General features: G+C 47.1%; 1 protein-coding gene across 3 annotated transcripts in view; it reads right to left on the minus strand.

The window, feature by feature from the left end:
• PIP4K2B (phosphatidylinositol-5-phosphate 4-kinase type 2 beta) overlaps positions 1 to 20,772 on the minus strand; it is a 38,302-nt gene extending 17,530 nt beyond the window's left edge. For 2 of the 3 annotated variants that reach the window (XR_013978569.1, XM_080976906.1), the window contains exons 1-6: positions 19,908 to 20,772; positions 11,621 to 11,718; positions 7,452 to 7,548; positions 4,329 to 4,481; positions 1,841 to 1,987; positions 483 to 521 (exon numbers count right to left, since the gene is read on the minus strand). Coding sequence is in view for 2 of the 3 variants with exons in the window: in XM_080976906.1 (XP_080833032.1) it covers positions 483 to 521; positions 1,841 to 1,987; positions 4,329 to 4,481; positions 7,452 to 7,548; positions 11,621 to 11,718; positions 19,908 to 20,084 (711 nt within the window). In the remaining variant the exon portion in view is untranslated. Of the gene's footprint in view, positions 1 to 482; positions 522 to 1,840; positions 1,988 to 4,328; positions 4,482 to 7,451; positions 7,549 to 11,620; positions 11,719 to 19,884 lie in introns of all 3 variants that reach the window. The other variant, XM_080976907.1, reaches the window with a different exon arrangement.
• Positions 20,773 to 21,528: the final 756 nt, after the last annotated feature.

The following is a 21,528-nucleotide window of genomic DNA, read 5'->3' on the forward strand; positions in this document are numbered from 1 at the left end:
CAAGAGCACTCAGCAGCTGCACGTGGAGGAGCGGAGACGCGAACCCGGTTCACCAGATTACGAGTCCACCACTCTTAACCACTACACCACACTGGGACCACAGCCAAAGATGGGAGCATTCCGTATCTCCCTCTCATCCATTTCTCTCTGCTATACCCCTTTCCCCTTTTCTCCTTCTTTCTCTCTCTGCTATACCCATTTTTGTCTCTCCCTCTGATTCACTCTTTTATTTAAAATCAACAGAATGAAACTTCAAGAGAGGCTGTTGCTCCCTGCTCTCTCTAACATTGGCAATCAAAAGTTATGAGTTAAATGGGGAGATGCAGCTATACAGCTATTCACCCACCTCTCCAATGCCCAGCACACACTTCTGAAGCTAAGGGGGAACTGCACCCCCTTTCCTCTAAGCCTACCAGAATTATAGCCACAGCAGCAACATTTGTAGATTTATTCAGAATGCCTTCCCCGACCGCTGCTCTTACCTTTTCCTTGTCGCTGGCTTCCCTTGCTACCGTTGAACCCTGGAGAGAAAAGGGGTGGAGACCTATTTTAGAGCCAATAAACTTAGTATTTCAAGAAAATATAGCCCCCAGTGTTGAACCTTAGATAACCGAGAGCTTTCCGAAGATTTCCAGCAATGAGAGACGGAGAGACTTAAAACCAAATTCACAGTATTAACAACAAAAAAGCAAACCCATTTTATGCAACCAGTGGGATGAAAATTTGGGTGTTAAAATTGCTTAAAAGTTGGGGGGGGCTATGTGAAATACGGTTGAACATGTGACATACAAGTGCAGGAACTTAGTACACAAATATTTAACTTCTGGCTACCACGTGCATAATGCATGTAGCAATTCTATACAGGCGGATATTCTATGCATCGGTCAGGAGACTCTCTCACATGGCCCAGAGGGGCCCCAGAAGGCTAATGTAGAAATCCCTAAGAAAGCCAGAGCACAATAACACCGCAGTGTTAATATTCGGTTCCCTCAAGCGGTCTCCAATAACCTCTCACAAGCCTAAACTCTACCATGCGGTGTCTGAAAAGGACTTCTGGCACACTAGATGCAATTGTACAAAACCACCCTACAGCTAAAAGGGACGCGGGTGGCGCTGTGGGTTAAACCACAGAGCCTAGGGCTTGCCGATCAGAAGGCTGGCAGTTCAAATCCCCGCTACGGGGTGAGCTCCCGTTGCTCGGTCCCTGCTCCTGCCAATCTACCAGTTCGAAAGCATGTCAAAGTGCAAGTAGATAAATAGGTACCACTCCGGTGGGAAGGTAAACGGCATTTCCATGCGCTGCTCTGGTTCGCCAGAAGCGGCTTAGTCCTGCTGGCCACATGACCCGGAAGCTGTATGCCAGCTCCCTCGGCCAGTAAAGCGAGATGAGCACTGCAATCCCAGAGTCGGCCACGACTGGACCTAATGCTCAGGGGTCCCTTTACCTTTACCCTACAGGCAAACCCTCGAAAGCTGAGATTCTCAGGATACCACACTCCCATGACGAGAGACGGGATCCACACGCAAGCGGGTAACCTGTGAAATATCTGAAAGCATCTTTCCCCCTCTTCCCCATCCAGTTTGTTTATTTGAGCATTTCTAACTATGCTCTCTCTCACGTGGTATGCAGTAAAATAATTAAAACACCTCCAATGTCCATCTCCTCAGGAAGAAAACTGTCAGACTGTCCACTACAGGAAAGAAGTTGGAATGTAATAAAATGTAATAACAGCACACTGGATCAGGCCAGCGGCTCATTTGGCCAAACATCCTGTTTTCACGATGGCCAGTCAGATGCGCAGAATGTGGCTCCACGCAAGAATTTTATAACGTCCCTCACCTTGAGATCGTATTTCCGATGCACTGTCAGCCGGTGGCTGAACACGTTCCTGGTGACCACCATGTATGTTTCCACGCCGTCTACAGTGAGCCTGTACATACCAAGGAACTGGGGGAGAAGCGTATTCCCATGACATTCCACAATGAACTAAAGAGGAGACGAGGCAAGGAGAAAACAAGAACAAGAAGTCCGTCAGAATCAGGCCACAGAATTTCAGCACAGCTTGATCAAAAGGGACAGGACGGCTTCAAATCTTGCAAGTATATTTGAGAAACATACAAAAAAAGGTAAACATTTCACAACAAGAGTTTGGAAACCAAAGGGATTATTTCTTTTTAGATAAACAAAACCTTTGGAGGTGACCCGGAAACTGCAATTAATCCAGAATGCGGCAGCTAGACTGGGAGTGGCCGCCGAGACCATATAACACCGGTCCTGAAAGACCTATATTGGCTCCCAGTACGTTTCTGAGCACAATTCAAACTGTTGGTGCTGACCTTTGAAGCCCTAAATGGCCTTGGCCCAGTATACCTGAAGGAGTATCTCCACCCCCATCGTTCAGCCCAGACACTGAGGTCCAGCTCCAAGGGCCTTCTGGCGGTTCCCTCCCTGCGAGAAGTGAGGTTGCAGGGAACAAGGCAGAGGGCCTTCTTGGTGGTGGCACTCGCCCTGTGGAACGCCCTCCCATCAGATGTCAAGGAAATAAACAACTATCTGACTTTTAGAAGACATCTGAAGGCAGCCCTGTTTAGGGAAGTTTTTAATGTTTGATGTTTTATCATGTTTTTAATATTCTGTTGGGAGTTGCCCAGAGGAGTTGTTTTTGTTACAGATAAGTGATTATTACTATTAATGATTTCTCTTCCTGGAACTGTCGTACACTCAGGTATACATCCTCCAGTACAGATTTGGGTTTCTGTGGCGGCTGCTCCCAATATATGTTTAGAGAGCAGTGAGCAAAGGCTTGCAAGGAGTTATGGGAGAGTGAGACCGGCAGCATTTTATTGGCTGTGATTTCCGGTGGCAGAGATGGCTAGACTGTGGCCCTCCAGTTGCTGCTGAATGTGGAATGCCCAGGGAAGGTCGCCTGGCACCTTCATTATACACCTGTAGGCGCCAGGCAAAAACGTTCCTTTTAACCAGGCCTTTCCTTTGGTTGATCTGATCTACATCCTATGCCCTTTTAAAATGTGGCTCTTTTGGGGGGGGCTATTGGGCTGTTGTTTTTATTTTTATTATGTACAGTGGTACCTCTGGTTACATACTTAATTCTTTCCGAAGGTCTGTTCTTAACCTGAAACTGTTCTAAAGGCAGCCCTGTTTAGGGAAGCTTTTAATGTTTAATAGGTTATTGTATTTTAGTGTTTTGTTGGAAGCTGCCCAGAGTGGTTGGGGAAACCCAGCCAGATGGGCGGGGTATAAAGAATAAATTATTACTATTATTATTATTATTATTATTATTATTATTATTAACCTGAAGCACCACTTTAGCTAATGGGGCCTCCTGCTGCTGCTGCGCCACCGGAGCACGATTTCTGTTCTCATCCTGAAGCAAAGTTCTTAACCCGAGGTACTATTTCTGGGTTAGCGGAGTCTGTAACCTGAAGCGTATGTAACCCGAGGTACCACTGTATTTTGTGGTCTTTTATCTTGAATTTTTTCTGTGAACTGTCCTGAGACCTTCAAGTATAGGACAGTATATAAACTATAATAATAATAATAATAATAATAATAATAATAATAATAATTTATTATTTATACCCCGCCCATCTGGCTGGGTTTCCCCAGTCACTCTGGGCAGCTTCCAAAAGAATATTAAAATACTGTGATACATTAAACATTAAAAGCTTCCCTAAACAGGGCTGCCTTCAGATGTCTTCTAAAAGTCTGGTAGTTGTTGTTCTCTTTGACATCTGGTGGGAGGGCGTTCCACAGGGAGGGCGCCACTACCGAGAAGGCCCTCTGCCTGGTTCCCTGTAACTGGGCTTCTCGCAGTGAGGGAACCGCCAGAAGGCCCTCGGTGCTGGACCTCAGTTTCCGGGTAGAACGATGGGGGTGGAGACGCTCCTTCAGGTATACTGGACCGAGGCCGTTTAGGGCTTTAAAGGTCAGCACCAACACTTTGAATTGTGCTCAGAAACGTACTATAATAATAATAGTGTCCCTGGATTCTTTGAAAAAAATCTGATAACCTTATCGGGCTCCATGGTGAAAGCCTTGCATACCCTGCATTGGAAAACCAGAGTAGGAACTAGCTCAATTCAGTACCAGAAATGTCAATTTAGACTGCAGTGGGACTGAGGACAACCTGGCTCTACTGTGGGAACCTAGCAAAGCAGATAATCAGAACTGCTTTCTTGTCCAGTGCTGGGAAGGCAGGAAGCTCCCGTAGAGAAATGACCCAGAATCCAGGCATTACCAGAAATAGCGCTTCCCAGTCATGCTAGCTTAGTGCTTAAGACACCCTTTTTCTCTCCACCTCCCTTACTTGGTGGTACTTCTTCAGGATGTTGTGCATCTCTGCGACGTCTTCACTCGACACCGCCTTGATGACAAACCGCCGGTCGTAGGTGGTGAGGAAACGGACCCCGCAACGGCCGTGGCTGTCACTGTACACTGGGGCGCTCCGTGTCACGGAATTCTACAAAGAGGAAAACAAAAGAACAAGGAGGAGATGCACCGGCCGCCTCTTCAGACCAGCCCTGTGAAAGTTGGAGCAACTTCACTTGATGCGGGAGTAAGAAGGACATTGAACGCTGCATCGGAAGCACATCGTGCCATGCCAGTAGGGTGCCGGGCCTTGTGCACAACAGAGCTCCATTATGTTGGCATGCCTGCACTTTAATATAGGTAAAAGGTAAAGGCAAAGGACCCCTGGATGGTTAAGTCCAGTCAAAGGCGCTGATGGGGTTGCGGCGCTCATCTTGCTTTCAGGCCAAGGAAGCCGGCGTTTGTCCACAGACAGCTTTCTAGGTCATGTGGCCAGCATGACTAAACCGCTTCTGGCGCAATGGAACACTGTGATGGAAGCCAGAGTGCACAGAAACGCCGTTTACCTTCCCGCCGCAGCAGTACCTATTTATCTACTTGCACTGGCATGCTTTCGAACTGCTAGGTTGGCAGGAGCTGGGACAGGGCAACGGGAGCTCACTCCATTGCGGGGATTCAAACCGCTGACCTCCAGCGCCACCCACTCCCCTTAATATAGAGAACTGTGAACAAAGCAAAACACTACGTCCCTCATCTTTCAGATCCTTGGCATTGCAATCATCCCATTTTTAAACTTGTTTTTTTTTGCAATTGAAACCAAGAGTTGCTGTCTGTTTGTTGCTGCTGACTTTAAAAGGTAACCAATCAGAGGAATGCATTTTGAACCAGCAAAAATGGCTGCCCCTTAGGAAACCCCACTAACCACTGGCTGGAATGTTTATGAATATTCTAACTGCTCAGCCAAGGGGAAAGGTTAGCAATAAAATATCGAAGTAGCTAACTAACTCTTTGGAATCAGTTCTCTAATTTTACCTCGATCTAGTTTTAGCAGAGTTAGAGACATCACCTTGCCAACAAAGGTCCATATAGTAAAAACTATGGTTTTCCCAGTAGTGATGTATGGAAGTGAAAGCAGGACCATAAAGAAGGCTGATTGCCGAAGAATTGATGCTTTTGAATTATGGTGCTGGAGGAGACTCTTGAGAGTCCCATGGACTGCAAGAAGATCAAACTGATCCATTCTGAAGGAAATCAGCCCTGAGTGGTCACTGGAAGGACAGATCCTGAAGCTGAGGCTCCAATACTTTGGCCACCTCATGAGAAGAGAAGACTCCCTGGAAAAGACCCTGATGTTGGGAAAGATGGAGGGCACAAGGAGAAGGGGACAACAGAGGACGAGATGGTTGGACAGTGTTCTCAAAGCTACCAGCATGAGTTTGACCAAACTGCGGGAGGCAGTGGAAGACAGGAGTGCCTGGCGTGCTCTGGTCCAGGGGGTCACGAAGAGTCAGACACAACTAAACAACTAAACAAGTTTTAGCAGTCCTATTTTCTTTCCAAGTTTGAAGCCATTCCCTGATGACTGAGAGAGCTAATGTTTGGGGGTGAGGAGTGTACAAAGGGGAACAGAGGGAAGCACATAGACTGCAAATGTCATGTCCCTTTCTTCACTGAAAGCTCACTCACCATGCATGAACACACACACACACACACACACACACACACACACACACACTTCTGGGTATTCAGTATATTTCCAAAGCTGCTTTAAACAGATGCAGGTGTAGAAACCTCTTCTGTTTTCCCATAAAAGCTGCCATAACAGCTTATATACCAGGATTGCATTCCAGAGCAGCGATCGATTTCTAGACCAGACCTTTGCCCCTGAAAACACACTCAAACACAAGCCTGTCCGGGAAGAGGCTGGCACTCTGGACTGTGCTGCACATCCACCACAGATCTTCACTGTGCCTAGTGGTGTAGTGGTCCAGGGTCATGGGACCGGGGTCAAAGACCTGTTAGCATTTCTGCAGCAGGGCCCCTGTCTCTAATGTCTTAGAGACACCCGAACAGCAAAAAAGGGGAGATTTATAGCCCCTGTATGCCCCAAGCCCAAGCATTTAGGGGCACCGAAAACACAAGGTACTTCCATTTCAAGAGAGCGGTGTATGAGCTCTGTTGCAGACAACAGAGTCACTCTGAAATAAGTACTCTAAATCAATTGCCCATGTACGTGCACAGAATACAGTAGATTTAGCTGAAAGGCAACGCATGGAGAACTGCACCAATCATTGCACAGCGTCCTTAATTACTATTATTGTATAATTGTAAGATTATTGTGAAGGGACGCAGGTGGCGCTGTGGTCTAAACCACAGAGCCTAGGACTTGTCGATCAGAAGGTCGGCGGTTTGAATCCCCGCAATGGGGTGAGCTCCCGTTGCTCGGTCCCTACTCCTGCCAACCTACCAGTTCGAAAGCACGTCAAAGTGCAAGTAGATAAATAGGTACCGCTCCGGCGGGAAGGTAAACGGTGTTTCCGTGCACTGCTCTGGTTCGCCAGAAGAGGCTTAGTCATGCTGGCCACATGACCCGGATGCTGTACGCCGGCTCCCTCGGCCAACAAAGCGAGATGAGCGCTGCAACCCCAGAGTCAGTCACGACTGGACCTAATTACAATTTACAATTATTGTACAATATTAGAAAGTTGTATAATTTCAGAAGAGGCGTGGCTGTGGTTATCATAAAGGGGCTCTGCACTTCTGAATTTGCCACAGCGCTGCAGGCTTTCCTTTCCATTGCTTGCATGGTCAGCTACTGCTATCTTCCTCCTCCTCCTCATTGAACCTCCCTACTTCCCGATCTCATCCCCATGAAAAGTAACCCTGCTACTTCCCACCTTGGCCCCAGGGACTAGTATCTTTGGCCCTTGGCTCATCCTGCATCCTTCACGCTGGATCTGTCTTGCTTCCAGTGAAGCAAGCTTCCTCCTGCAAGGACTTCCCCCCTGGCCTCACCCTGCAAACAAACCCCAATCCCCTGAACAAAACCCTCTGCAGAAACCACTCCCAACATATTGCAACCTTTTGTTTCGACTCATCCGCTTGCTTGAATGCTCCGTACCTGATAATCTTGATCGTCAATCGCAAACCTTTCGCGGAGATTTCGGAACACCAGTGGGCAATACTCCTTGAATTTGAAGCGACTTGGGAGGTTCTCCCTAGAAGCAGATGCAGAGAAGCTGTCTTTCTTTTCTTTTATTTAAATAATCTTTATTAATTTAATTTACACACTTATACAAAGAATTTACAATCTCATGCTACAGAAAGAAAATTAAAAAAAAACAATTAAGGGGAAAAAAGAAAATACAGAAAAAAGAAAAAGCAAATTTAGGTACATAAAAAAACCCCTTAATCTTCCTAATTAATACTTAATTAAACCCTTAAATAAAAAAAGACTTCTGACAAAATGAGTCTTCCAATCTTTCAGCATTTAGATGTAATTTGGTTTTATATACGCACTAACTCACCGTCTCCATGCTTTATGGAGCACAAGTGAAAAGTGTTCTCTAATATTAAACCTTTTTTTAAAAAACGGAATCATTACTTCTGCCTCTTCATGAGCAGTCCTTGAGATCTCCCCTTCACAAGATGGCAAAAACTCATGTCAACCTCTTTCAGGATGGGACTGGATCCTCTTAATTCATATAATTTTGTGTAGTGGACAGTCACTGTTCTTTTGCTATAACTCGACCCAAAGCTGGTAGCAAACGAGTTCTATGACCTGGGCATGTGCAGGCTTCCAAGGAGGAAGTGTGGTCTGCATAATTAGGCTCTATCACTTAGTGGTTTGACATGCTAGTTCACGTTTAGCTTTTATCCTAATAACACATGCCACAAATCAGTCAATGTCCTCTTGTATCACACCTTGTGACACTTGAGGAATCATCCAAAGAATGGAACAGCCACTCATGGCAGTAACTGGTGCATTTGGCAATGTTCAACGTTGCAAAAAGAGCCCTCCCCTCCATTCTGTTGATGGAGATCTCTTCTGGATCAAAGAGAGAGCTGGTTCAATCAGAGCTGCATTTTTAATGCTGACATTGTCACTGTAGTACTTGTGACCCAATTATGTTAGTATTGGTGCCAGCGCATAAAGGAACAATAGTCACAGGCCACCATAAGAGAACAGAACCCTGGACTAAATTGGATCGGTGTGAAACCACATAGCAACTCCAGCTTTTAATGTGGTTTTCATTACTGAGGTCCAGCACCGAGGGCCTTCTGGCGGTTCCCTCACTGCGAGAAGCCAAGTTACAGGGAACCAGGCAGAGGGCCTTCTCGGTAGTGGCGCCCTCCCTGTGGAATGCCCTCCCACCAGATGTCAAAGAGAACAACAACTACCAGACTTTTAGAAGACATCTGAAGGCAGCCCTGTTTAGGTAAGCTTTTAATGTTTGATGTATTAGAGTATTTTTATATTTTTTGGGGAAGCTGCCCAGAGTGGCTGGGGAAGCCCAGCCAGATGGGCGGGGTATAAATAAATTATTATTATTATTATTATTATTATTATTATTATTACTGTGCCTTTTGCTAAATAGCAGTTTGTCAAAGCCTTCCATAACCTTGCATTTATCACTACCCAATTACCATTGCATTATGCCTGTTCACCTCCTTTCTTGGCATATTTTCTCAGACAATGTTTACTATCGCACCACAGCAATACTCTCTAGAGCTGATGTAACCAATAGATAAAAGTTCAGCCTCTCCCTGATTTGTAATCCTGCCAATCGAATCCAACGGAAGACAAGCGGGTGATTCCTCTTGATGTGTGCTGTGACACTCTTGTTAGGACTTGCATTTTCACTCTGCCCAGCAACTTAGAGAAGTTGGCAGTGTTTGTGCAGACATAGCCCTCAGCTTTTCAGAAGACACTGGCTTAATCTTATATAGCAACCAGATCCATTTACATCTGTACCAAGTAAAGGTCTTTCCCCCTTGTGTCTCTGCAGAGTCACATTGGTAGGTATGTGCCAGCCAGAAATCTTAACGTGCTGCAGAAGTTACGGCACCTATACCAGCACATTTCTGACCAGATCCCATCCCATAAACCTGAACTGGGGAGCATTACATGTGTTGGGATACTGCCGGGGAGACGGGGGCAGCAGGCTGGCCCCCAGCTGGCTCCAGCCACTAGCCAGCAGCCAGACGATCACCGGTCTCCCTTGGAACAGCATCAATCAGCAACACAAACCTCAGATACGTTTAGAGACTTGTGCAAGCTCTATCAGCAGAGTGAATAAATCTTCTCACAGCAGAAGTGGCGGACAGAGGCAGATGTAAGCATTAATTACAGGCATTTATTCAGCATAGTTCAGGAACAAAGGAAAACATGTCTGCTTCCCTTCGTCTCCAGCAAAACAGCTAAAAGCAAAAGCAATATGCAAACGGAAGTTCCCAGCAGACTTGCTGGAAGTAAACAGGCATGTGACACGTAACAGTCATGCCTGTTCCCTTTTAAGGTGGAACGGAACTATATCCTAACAACATGCTCCCCTTGCACAAATGTTGAAAGTACTTCTGAAGATAGTTGCTCCATTGCTCTGGAATAGTACAAGAGCACAGTCGTACCTTGGAAGTTGAACAGCTTAGTTCCTGAACGTTTTGGCTCCCGAATGTTGCAAATCCATACATGCCTGTTTCCTGCAGCCTATCAGAAGCCATACTTTGGTTTTCGAACATTCTGGAACTCGAACGGACTTCCGGAATGGATTCTATTTGACTTCCAAGATACGACTGTACAATTAATATAGTGCTAGTGTGCTGCTGCAGAAGACCAAGGCATAACCCCTTGAAGAGTTCTTAAAAGGGGCAGTGGAAATTCTCCTTCCCTTTCATCAACATCTATGAAACATTTTTGCAAGATAAGCACAACAAGGAGTGTCACCTAGAACAAATATTATGGCAAGGTACCAATTTGCAGCACAGTATTATGACTCTTTACTTGGAATCCCCACTGTGTTCAAGAGGTCAAATTCCCAACTAAGTGTTCCCAGGATACTAACCCCAGCTAGTTTCTTCCCCACTCCTATGTTCAAATGCTGGGCAAATGAATTTCCTGCACCCCAAATCCAATATTTAGACAGAAACAAATATTGTCCTTTATTTTATGGGAAGTTATTCTGTTCTTGGTTTCTTCTGCAAGGTACGGTAGATGCTACCTTGAATATATCAGTCTCCTGAAGCAGAATGAGGTGGCCTCAAATCAGATTCCAAAACGTCATGGTCAAAATATACAGAAGCGGTTGAAAAGCACTAAGCGCTAAAAATTGCAAGGTTAATGAACAGTGTAGCCACAAAATGCACAATCTAAGTGTTCCTTGGTTTTATAACAGCTGTCCAGAGGCAGGGAGGGGAAACTGTGGGCAAGCTAATCTTGAGCTAAAGCGGTAAGAGCTCTTTCCATATGCAATACAAGATGTATCTGTGTCTCTTGTTAACGCAGGTTTAAACTGCTGAATGATGGAATGAATTTGAAACACACAAAACCATAGCATTAGCATATGGGGTGTTTATTTATATGCACTGAACTTCACAAACACCCCAAGAACCCACATATACACCTCGGGTGCTGTTCAGTTAAAATCCATTCATTCCCCCACAAATTAAAAATCATTAGTTTTAGGATTTTGCCAATTGCTTCCTGTGGCAGTTTCGTCATATTATTTTCGGCTTCTGCTTAAAACACTTTTGTGCGGGTGAGCCTATCCAGACCTGTAGAAGTTACATTTTACATTTTTTGCAAGCCAAAAAGAGCTTTTCTTAAAAAAAAGAACTGATATATAAATTTTGTTAAGTGAAAATAAACATATGGAAGGAGGTCTCCTTTTAAGGTATGCAGGTCCAAAACCATGATAGGCTGAAAATGTAATCAGAACATCAAACTGGGCTTGAAAGCATAAAAACTTATAAGTAGCCATATGCAGCTGGCCTGAATAGGAGTTGTAATGTTTCTCACGGCCTGTCTTTTTCAAAAGATGAGATGCAGCTTCCAAGCCATATCCACACACCAACAGGGTTTAGAGTACACAGACAGACACGTGGGAAATTGTATATAAAACCATGATCCTCTACGGTCTATGCTTCTCGTTTCTCTCACCTCCATTGCAAAGTGACTCCTGTGAAATTATGGGCGATACATCATTGTACATCAAGTAAAAATAAACCAGCTATTTATATACTGAAGTTCCTATCTAGGGAAGAATCAGATCAAAAGTTACGTTCATTACTCACTTGTTGAAAAGATGATTGTCCACCTTAATCTTGCTGTAGGCCTTAAAGTCATCTGGCATTAACATAACTGGGACAGGGACATTACTCAATTCGTTAATCTGAAAAAGAAACACAAAATCTAAATAGGCAGTGAAGGGAGAGGGAAAAGAAAACCATCTGTACTGCTGGCACTTGTGAGCGCAGAGCCAATAAACCCCATTAAACTTTCACTGGGAGAGTCAGCGCTATGTGAGGACCTGCAGAATTGTACAGAACAGAAACCAGATTTATATTCAACCACACACTTAATGCATTGCCACACTGAATTCCCTGCTGCATTTACTGGGCAGGTACAATCCTGAGGCTACAGCTGCCTGTGCCATGCATTTGTGGGAACTGGAATCCAGTCTTATGAACTCATTGGCCAAGCTTGGATGGCTATATCTTGGCGTATAAAGCTGGGATGTGAACAAACATGTTGTCCACATATACAACCTCTTTGTTCCTCCTTTGCAGCAAGCCATGGTTCCTCCCTTTGAACTACTTCGTATTAATGAGACCCTAAATAATAAGGGTAAAGGGACATGGGTGGCAATAACCTCTCACAAGCCTAAACTCTACCATGCGGTGTCTGAAAAGGACTTCTGGCACACTAGATGCAATTGTACAAAACCACTCTACAGCTAAAAGGGACGCGGGTGGCACTGTGGGTTAAACCACAGAGCCTAGGGCTTGCCGATCAGAAGGCTGGCGGTTTGAATCCCCGTGACGGGGTGAGCTCCCTTTGCTCGGTCCCAGCTCCTGCCAACCTAGCAGTTCGAAAGCACGTCAAAGTACAAGAAGATAAATAGGTACCGCTCCGGCGGGAAGGTAAACGATGTTTCCGTGCGCTGTCCTGGTTCACCAGAAGCGGCTTAGTCATGCTGGCCACATGACCCGGAAGCTGTACACCAGCTCCCTCGGCCAATAAAACGAGATGAGTGCCGCAACCCCAGAGTTGGGCATGACTGGACCTAATGGTCAGGGGTCCCTTTACCTTTACCTTTAAATAATAAGGGTAGGGCTTTCAATAGCTACAAAATTCTACTTAGTAAAGTAATGGGCTCTTCCCAGGGGCTACGATCAGTGTGGGAGAGTAATCTGGGCCTTCAGAGAGAGGATCAAGTATGGAAAGCAATATGGTCTAAACCCCCACTTAAAACCATCTCTGTAAGAATACAGGAAGCCACATTGAAAACATTGCTAAGATGGCATCGGACTCCACTCCTGCCTAGTTAGAATTGGCAAAGGCTACTTCAGTTTATGTTGGCAGGGTTGTGGACATGCTGAACCATTGCTTCACATGTGGTGGGATTGTTGCATAGTTCAGAGATTCTGGATCCAAACTTCTGACACTACAGTGGTACCTTGGGTTTCAAACTTAATCCGTTCCGGAAATCCATTCCAAAACCAAAGCGTTCCAAAACCAAGGTGCGCTTTCCCACAGAAAGTAATGCAAAATGGATTAATCCGTTCCAGACTTTTAAAAACAACCCCTAAAACAGCAATTTAACATGAATTTTTTCTATCTAATGAGACCATTGCTCCATAAAATGAAAGCAATGAACCATGTACTGCAGTCACACAATCAATCAATCAGTAGCTGAACTGGGTTCCACACAGTCACAACAACAAAACAGAAAAGAGCCGCAAAAACAAAAACGCAAAATAAATAGCAAAAACAGACAGACCTCAGCGTAACACTCAAGGTGTTTGAGAACCAAGGTACCACTGTATCTCCATCATTACTTCACAGGTACTTTTCTCAGACCCAGCTTTGGCACTGCTATCCTTGGAGTGTGGGACCAACTCATCTATCACGCATAAATCTCTTGTGCTCATGCTCCAGTGGCACGGCAGCAGCAGGAGGCCCCTTTAGCTAAAGTGGTGCTTCAGGTTAAGAACGGACCTCCGGAACGAATTAAGTACTTAACCTGAGGTACCACTGTAATGCAATTATTTCTCTCTCTTTTGTGTAGGATTTATTCTCATTTAATATTCAAGGGACTATAACAGGAAGGGACTGAGGGCGTGCCTTGACTACTGGAAAGCTTTTTCAGTTCCTTACATTATAGGAGGCATCACCCACCCACTTTCAACCACAAGGGTGGAAAAACTTGCTCTTATATATATATCACCCTTTATAGTATAGGAACTGAGTGCAAAGTATGGTAAAAAAAATTCCACTGCCAGCTCTATACTGCAGGTTAAGGAGTTTCAGGCATTTGAGAATTTGCAAAACACCCAGGAGAGATTCAACTGGAAACACAAATAGAACAGAAAAGACTGGCTGAGGTAACTGGGAATAATTATTTTTCATTGCAGTACCAGACCAGCTCGATGGTCAGGAAGGCAATGTCACTTTGCCCTCTCAGAATACCATCTCCCAGGCCAGATTTCCAGTACAACAGGGTTCCCATTTTTGAGAGTTCACACCTGGTGTTGAAGCCGCAGGGCACATTAGGGATTCTTTTAGCACCCTGTCCGCACCACTACCGCACCTTACTTGGCGTTGAGAATTCCCAAGAAGTTAATCCTGGGGGACTTCAACAGCCATGACAAGACCCCTCAAGCAGGAGTAGCTCAGTCATTTAGCAGTGTTTGAAATTCCCCAGGCGCCAGGCACAATTCAAAGTGTTGGTGTTGACTTTTAAAGCCCTAAACGGCCTCGGTCTCCGCCCCCATCGTTCTGCCCGGACACTGAGGTCCAGCTCCGAGGGCCTTCTGGTGGTTCCCTCACTGCGAGAAGTGAGGTCACAGGGAACCAGGCAGAGGGCCTTCTCGGTAGTGGCACCAGCCCTGTGGAATGCCCTCCCACCAGACGTCAAGGAAATAAACAACTACCAGACTTTTAGAAGACATCTGAAGGCAGCCCTGTTTAGGGAAGCTTTTAATGTTTAATAGGTTACTGTATTTTAATATTCTGTTGGCAGCCTCCCAGAGTGGCTGGGGAAACCCAGCCAGATGGGCGGGGTATAAATAATAATAATAATTGCAACTGTCGTGGGTCCAATTGCGACCACATGGAGATCCCTGGTTGCCAGGTTGGCAACTGACATCTCCATCTCGCTGACCTCTCCGACTTCCTTAAGCAGGTAAGCTTAAGAAGGGCGTATTTAATGTGTTTATATCCCACCTTTTTCTCCAAGGAGTACATGGTTCACCCCACATTCTCAGTTAATCCCTACAACAACCTTGTGAAGTAGGTTAAGAGGCTGGGACTGGCCCAAGGTCACCCAGTCAGCTTCATGACTGAGTGGGGATTTGAAGGCCTACCCATGCGTCATACCTGCCCCTCAGTATAATAATAATAAATAATAATAATAATAATAATAATAATAATAATAATAATAATAATAATAAATTTTATTTGTACCCAGCCCTCTCTGGCCGGAGCTGGGCTCAGAGTGGCTAACATCATATAAATAACACAGTATACATAAAAACAGGCATCAATTAATGAAAATACATCTTCAAATTAATTCAGACAAATTAAAATCTGGACAAATGGCAGTTATAAGGTTAAGATTGAGGAGTGGTTAATACTTGCCAGGACCAACTGTTTTCACTGATCCTATAAGAACCTGTGAACAGGCCTCACCCCCTTTGAAACCCCCAAAGCTAGTGCCTCCTGAATTTCTAGTAGCCAAGGCATATTGTTCTTCCCTGAATCTAAATTGGCAGCACACTTCATGCTTATACTTGCGAAATTAAGAGAAGATTCTGTCGCTCGGTGACATAAAAATGACTTTGAATGCAGAAAAGGCGGACTTTCACTTCCCAGCATTACCAGGTCAGCTACCAAAGTTGGAAAAGACCCCTTTGCCTGAGACCCTGGAGAGCAGCTGCTAGTTTGTCCTGCAGACCATTTTCGTCTGCTGTCTACTATTAAGCTTCTTATTTTTATGCACCGTAAAATATGTTCTTAATGTTGTGCACCGCCCTGGGATCTTTTGAAAAAAGGTGGTATATAAATCAAATTACAGTGGTACCTCAGGTTACATACGCTTCAGGTTACATAGGCTTCAGGTTACAGACTCCGCTAACCCAGAAATAGTGCTTCAGGTTAAGAACTTTGCTTCAGGATGAGAACAGAAATTGTGCTCCGGCGGCGCGGTGGCAGCAGGAGGCCCCATTAGCTAAAGTGGTGCTTCAGGTTAAGAACAGTTTCAGGTTAAGTACGGACCTCCGGAACGAATTAAGTACTTAACCTGAGGTACCACTGTAATAACAACAACAACAATAATAACCACAATAAAGAAATCCACACAATTTGTTTCCTGAGAAGAGCCAAATGATTAAGAAGTCAAACCGTTTCTGTGAACTGCCAACTCTGAGCCACACTGAAGGGGCAACTAGCAAGGCTCTCCCACGTCCGACAGGGGATAGCCAGGAACCTCCATGAAGGGCAGAGGCAGGGCATTAAGGCAAGAACTGCGGTTTCCCCTCAGCAATCTGAGGTATCCTACCGCTGCCACGTGGAGGCTCTATTGAGCTGTTGGGACTAATAGTTGCATACCCATAAAGAGGTAAAGGTAAAGGGACCCCTGACCATGAGGTCCAGTCGCGACCGACTCTGGGGTTGCGGCGCTCATCTCGCTTTATTGGCCGAGGGAGCCGGCGTACAGCTTCCGGGTCATGTGGCCAGCATGACTAAGCCGCTTCTGGCGAACCAGAGCAGCGCACGGAAACACCGTTTACCTTCCCCCCAGAGCGGTACCTATTTATCTACTTGCCCTTTGATGTGCTTTCGAACTGCTAGGTTGGCAGGAGAAGGGACCGAGCAACGGGAGCTCACCCCGTCGCGGGGATTCGAACTGCCGACCTTCTGATCGGCAAGTCCTAGGCTCTGTGGTTTAACCCTCAGCACCACCCATAAATGCATCTAATCTTTAAGCCTTTTATGCTGGTGAACAGCATCACCTCTGGCAACAAGAAACCCCACAGATTAACAATTATGTGACCCCTCTGTCCAACACAAACCTACCCAACCGATTTGGCAGGATTGGTCAAAGCTATTCCTTTTTATTCACTGCGTTTGCCTGGCGACTTTCCTATTACTTGAGGCAACGTAAAACAAATTGAATAACGCAGTTGCAACAAAACACGCCATTAAATCAATATTACAAAATTACAGGTCAGCTGCAGGTAAAAGCACTGCTTGTAAATTCAAGCCGTCCAGTTTCTTTACTCAATTCATCAAACCCTAGACAAATAATAATAATAATCCAGGTCTCCTGTGCCCTCCAGTTTCCTGCTGAGCAAGACACATTGCCAAAGTTGACATTCTCTCTACTTGCTACTGCATTTTGTCTCATGCTTAGCAGAGGCAGAGAGGAATATCCAATAATCCGAGAGTGAGGTGTGGTTTCACAGAGTTTATGCATGACACATAGGACAACACTGCCATATTTAGCACAGGGAATGTGAAAGTCGAGGGGAAGGGGGCACTTTGCTCATATAAATTATGCATGGCGCCAATATTCACACCACTGAATAATCCAGCCCCCTCTCACAAACCAGTACATGCATACATACTGTAGACAATTCCTGAACAGACAGCATTGTTCCCAGTCCACAGGAGGGGGGCTCTGCCAGGCATAGGCAAACTCGGCCCTCCAGATGTTTTGAGACTACAATTCCCATCATCCCTGACCACTGGTCCTGTTAGCTAGGGATGATGGGAGTTGTAGTCCCAAAACGTCTGGAGGGCCGAATTTGCCTATGCCTGCGCTACTCAATAAATGCCCCGCCAGTTATCTGGGGCCATTTTATCAACCACAGCTAGCAAACACCTTTAGGGCACAGGTGGGAAACGTGGAATTTGCAGTCCTCCAGGTGTGGGACAACGCCTTTCAACCGCCTGGCCCTGCCTGTTGGCTCATGAGGACTGGAGTTCCACAACACGTGGGTGGCTGGTGTACAAATGATTGCAACCAAAATGACTATTAAATTGCAACAGTTGATAAGATGTTTGTGTAGCATTTATCTGGCACACTGTTGCATATTGAAAATGTTGCCATCTTCTCTCGTTCTCCACCCAGATACTCGGGAAGGTACTCTTCCCATTTGACACAGGTGATCAATAGAGTAGCAATAAATTGCAACAGAGCGAGCTCAAGATGAATGGGGATTGGAAAACACTTCTGTCCTCAGGTGAGGAAGTGACCACTCATTTCTGTTACCTGGTGTAAAAAGAGGGGTTTTGAATAAGGCTGACAAAATCTCATTTGCCTGGTCACCGTAGCACCAATAATAGTTGGGGAAATATTTGGAATATTTTACAAGCCTCATCAAGCGCCAAACCACCATCCAAAACTATGCATGCATGTTTTAAACTGTGAATTATTAAACCCAAGAAATCAGAATTCATCACAGCAGAATAATGTATTTATAGAAGCAAGTTTGTAGTGTTCAGCTTACTCCAAACAGACACATCCAAGCCAATATAAAAGTGGAAACTTGCTTGCTTAGATCTGATTTAGGGTGCAATCCTACTTGCACTTATCTGGGAGTAAGTCCTACTGCAGGAAATTGGGCTTACTTCTGAGCAGAAACATGTAGGACTGAGGAGTTAATTGCTGAAGTGGCTGAAAAACCTTTTGTCTCTTCTTCCCATAACAGCTGAAGAGAAGGGTCAACAGGGAAAGCCACCCTAGATAAGGTAAACTGGGAGGTGGACTTGTACCTGCCTATCTCACTGTGTGAAATCAATGTGAAAGACATCCACGTAGAAGGGCCCTCCTTCAAGTTCATTAAACACAGTGCTGTTGCTGTTACCCCTTCACACAGCATTTAACAAGAACATAGAAGCCCTGCTGGATCAGACCAAAGGCCCACCAAGTCCAGCACTCTGCTCTCACAATGGCTGACCAGATACCAATGGGAAGCCCATAAGCACATGAGCACAATAGCCTTCTCGCACTCGTGATCCCCAGCAACTGGGGACTTACTGCCTCCAATACTAAGGTAGTATATAATAATCATAACTAGTGGGTACTGATAGCCTTATCCTCCATGAATTTGCCTAATCTTCTTTTCAAATCATCCAAGATGGTGGCCACCACCACATTTTGTGGTGGCCTCTTCCAGAATTAAACTATGTGCTGTGTGAAGTCCATCCTTTTGGATGTTCCGATAGTCAGCTGCAGTGGATGACCCCAAGCTGTTGTATTACGAATATTACAACATGCTCCGCGAACGACTAGATTACCGTATTTTCGCTCTATAGGACACACTTTTTCCCCTTCAAAAATGAAGGGGAAATGTGTGTGCGTCCTATGGAGCGAAGAAGCCATAGCCCCGCGACCCTCTCCCGGCTGGAGAGGTGACGCGCGGCTATGGCAGGAGCCTTTTTAGCCGCGCGCCACCTCTCCAGCCGGGAGAGTGCGCGCGGGGCTAAAGAAGCCCCCCACAAGCCTCTCCCGGCTGGAGAGATGATGCGCGACTATGGCAGCAGCCTCTCCGCTGCGCGCCTTTCCGCTGCTCCCCGACCTGCTCTTTGGGGCTGGTGGTGGGCTTCCCCCCTCCAGCCCCAAAGAGCAGGTCGAAAGGAACCTGAAGCCTGGAGAGTGAGAGGGGTCGGTGCGCATCGACCCCTCTCGCTCTCCAGGCTTCCAACGTAGCCACCTGAAGGCGACTGAATGCACCTTAAACGGCACCTTGTTTTAGAGGGTGAAAACAAGAGGGGGAAAATTCTCCCCCTCTCTGCGCAGCGCCTCCTGACGCTTTGCTGAAGGGGCGCTGGGCAGAGAGGAGGAGAATTTTTTTTCTTGTTCTCCCCCCTCTAAAACAAGGTGCGTCCTATTGTCCGGTGCGTCCTATAGAGCGAAAAATACAGTATTTTAAAATAGAGGTTGGGGAATGGTGACCCTTCAGATCTTGCTAGACTATATCACCCATCAACCCTGACCATTGGCCTCGCCAGCTGGGGCTGATGGAAACTGCAGCCCAACAAAACCTGACAGGCCACCCGTATCAAAAGATGGGAACTTTTAAATTCCCTTTTCCGCCAAGCATGTTCTCCTGCAGAATATGGATCCTAATCCATGTTGGCAACAGGACCTGTAAGAACTGGTTCTTCCGAGCTTAGTCACTGAAAACAAACAAACAGGTGATGCGAAAGATCTGCCACTAAGACTCATGGCATGAGAAGGTGTACCTCTCCTAATGGAGATGGATGAATGCCACATTTCGTCTCTCGCCTATGCGTGACTCAAGGGAAGTGGGAGTAGGGATCTACCTACGTTTGCATGCCTCTCTTGCTCACCGTGTGGTTGACTCCCCACATCAGGACGCTGAGGAGCGGCTCCGAGGCTCGGAAGAGCTTCACCTTCTGGCACACAAAATGCTTCTTCTTCGTCTTGGTCTTGGAAGCGCTCAGCGCCGCTCCGATGGCCGCGCCGACGTTCGCCGAGGTCGTGCCTCCGGTGCAGTTGGAGGCCATGGCGGCCAGGGGGTCCTCTGGGCTCCTGGCTTGCCAAAAAACACCACCGCCGCCGCCACGCACCCCTCACAGCCCCCTAAGAGCAGCGGGGCCTGGGCATGGTCCCTTTCAATACCTGCTTATTGATGCTCTTTGGGTGAAAGGCACACCCCTTCTGCTACCACAGCTCAAAATGGCACCACTTGCCCCATGCGCTGGCACTGCCTGGCATTCCCCAGAGAGGCACCCCCAAAACCAAAAGTTGCCCCCCCTCAGTCCCCTAAGTGGTACCTCCTGCCTCCCTCTGTCCCCCTTGCTGAATGCAGAGGTATCACCCTCGACGGGGCCCTCCAGAAGCACCACATGGAGCCTTCCTCACCCACGCGCAATGGAACATTCCCCCCCTCGCAGACACGCACACGTCAAGTCTGTGGCATGCCTCCCCGCCCGCCTCCCCCGAATGGTACCGTCCGGCCACGCCTCCTCAGAGCTGTTACCATTCCAAGCTCGTCAGTAGCACGCCCTCCCTCGCTCTCTTGCCCTCTCCCCCCCGCGAGAGAATTCAGAGTGGTACCGCCCGCCGCCGCCGCACCTGTATCACCTGAGCCGCTGGCTCGCAGCAGACCCCTCTCGCCCCCCCCCCGCTGCGTGCCACCAAGTGGTTCCGCTCAGAGAATCGGCCGCCAAGCTGCCACCCCCGCCGTCCGCATAATGGTCGCGCCCGCGCCCCACCCACCCGCTGTCAGCTGCCGAATAGCGCCGCCCGCCTCCCTAGTGAACCGAATCCGGGCGCTTGCCCGCCCCCCCCCCCCGCCTCACACACAGAGACACCCCTTCGCGGCCGCCAGAAGTAGTTTCGTCCGCGGGCAACACGTCGCCCCGCCCCGCCTGCCCACCTCCCTTCCACCCCTCCCTCCCCCCCGCGCTTCCTCCTCGGTGGTTTGCTCCACCGCGGAACGAGCACCCCGCGCGCTCGGCTCCTGCGCAGAGGCGTCAAGATGGCGTCGGCCGGAGGGAGGGGGGCGGGCGGCGGGGCGGGATGTACCATTTGCGCTTCAGTTAGGGGGAGAAAAGTGCTGCGAGGATAGTTAAAGCCGAGGCACGCGGGGGTTCCCCGTGTGGAGGGGAGAAAAAATATCAATCTGAGACTGGTTAAAGGGAGATTCGTGCAGCGGAACCAGAAAGATTTTCTCCACATCCCTTTCTTTCAGTATTAGTACGCTCCGGTAAAGAGAAAGTGACGTACAGATGGGAGGGACCACGCCTCTCCGTCTTACGACCAATCAGCGGCGAGGCGCCTGGAATTATGAATGGGGGAATTGCGATGGTACGTCAGGGACGCGGTGTTTTTGCAGACAGCGCTGCCTGTGGCTGGAGTGAACCTCACGCAATTATTGTAGAGCCATGTCTCCCTTTTCGCTCATAGCTGTCATGCCTTCAGTAGCTCCTCCACCCCATTTGACAA

Source organism: Podarcis pityusensis (genome assembly GCF_964106645.2).
Source record: "Podarcis pityusensis genome assembly, chromosome: 13".
Taxonomy (NCBI): domain Eukaryota; kingdom Metazoa; phylum Chordata; class Lepidosauria; order Squamata; family Lacertidae; genus Podarcis; species Podarcis pityusensis.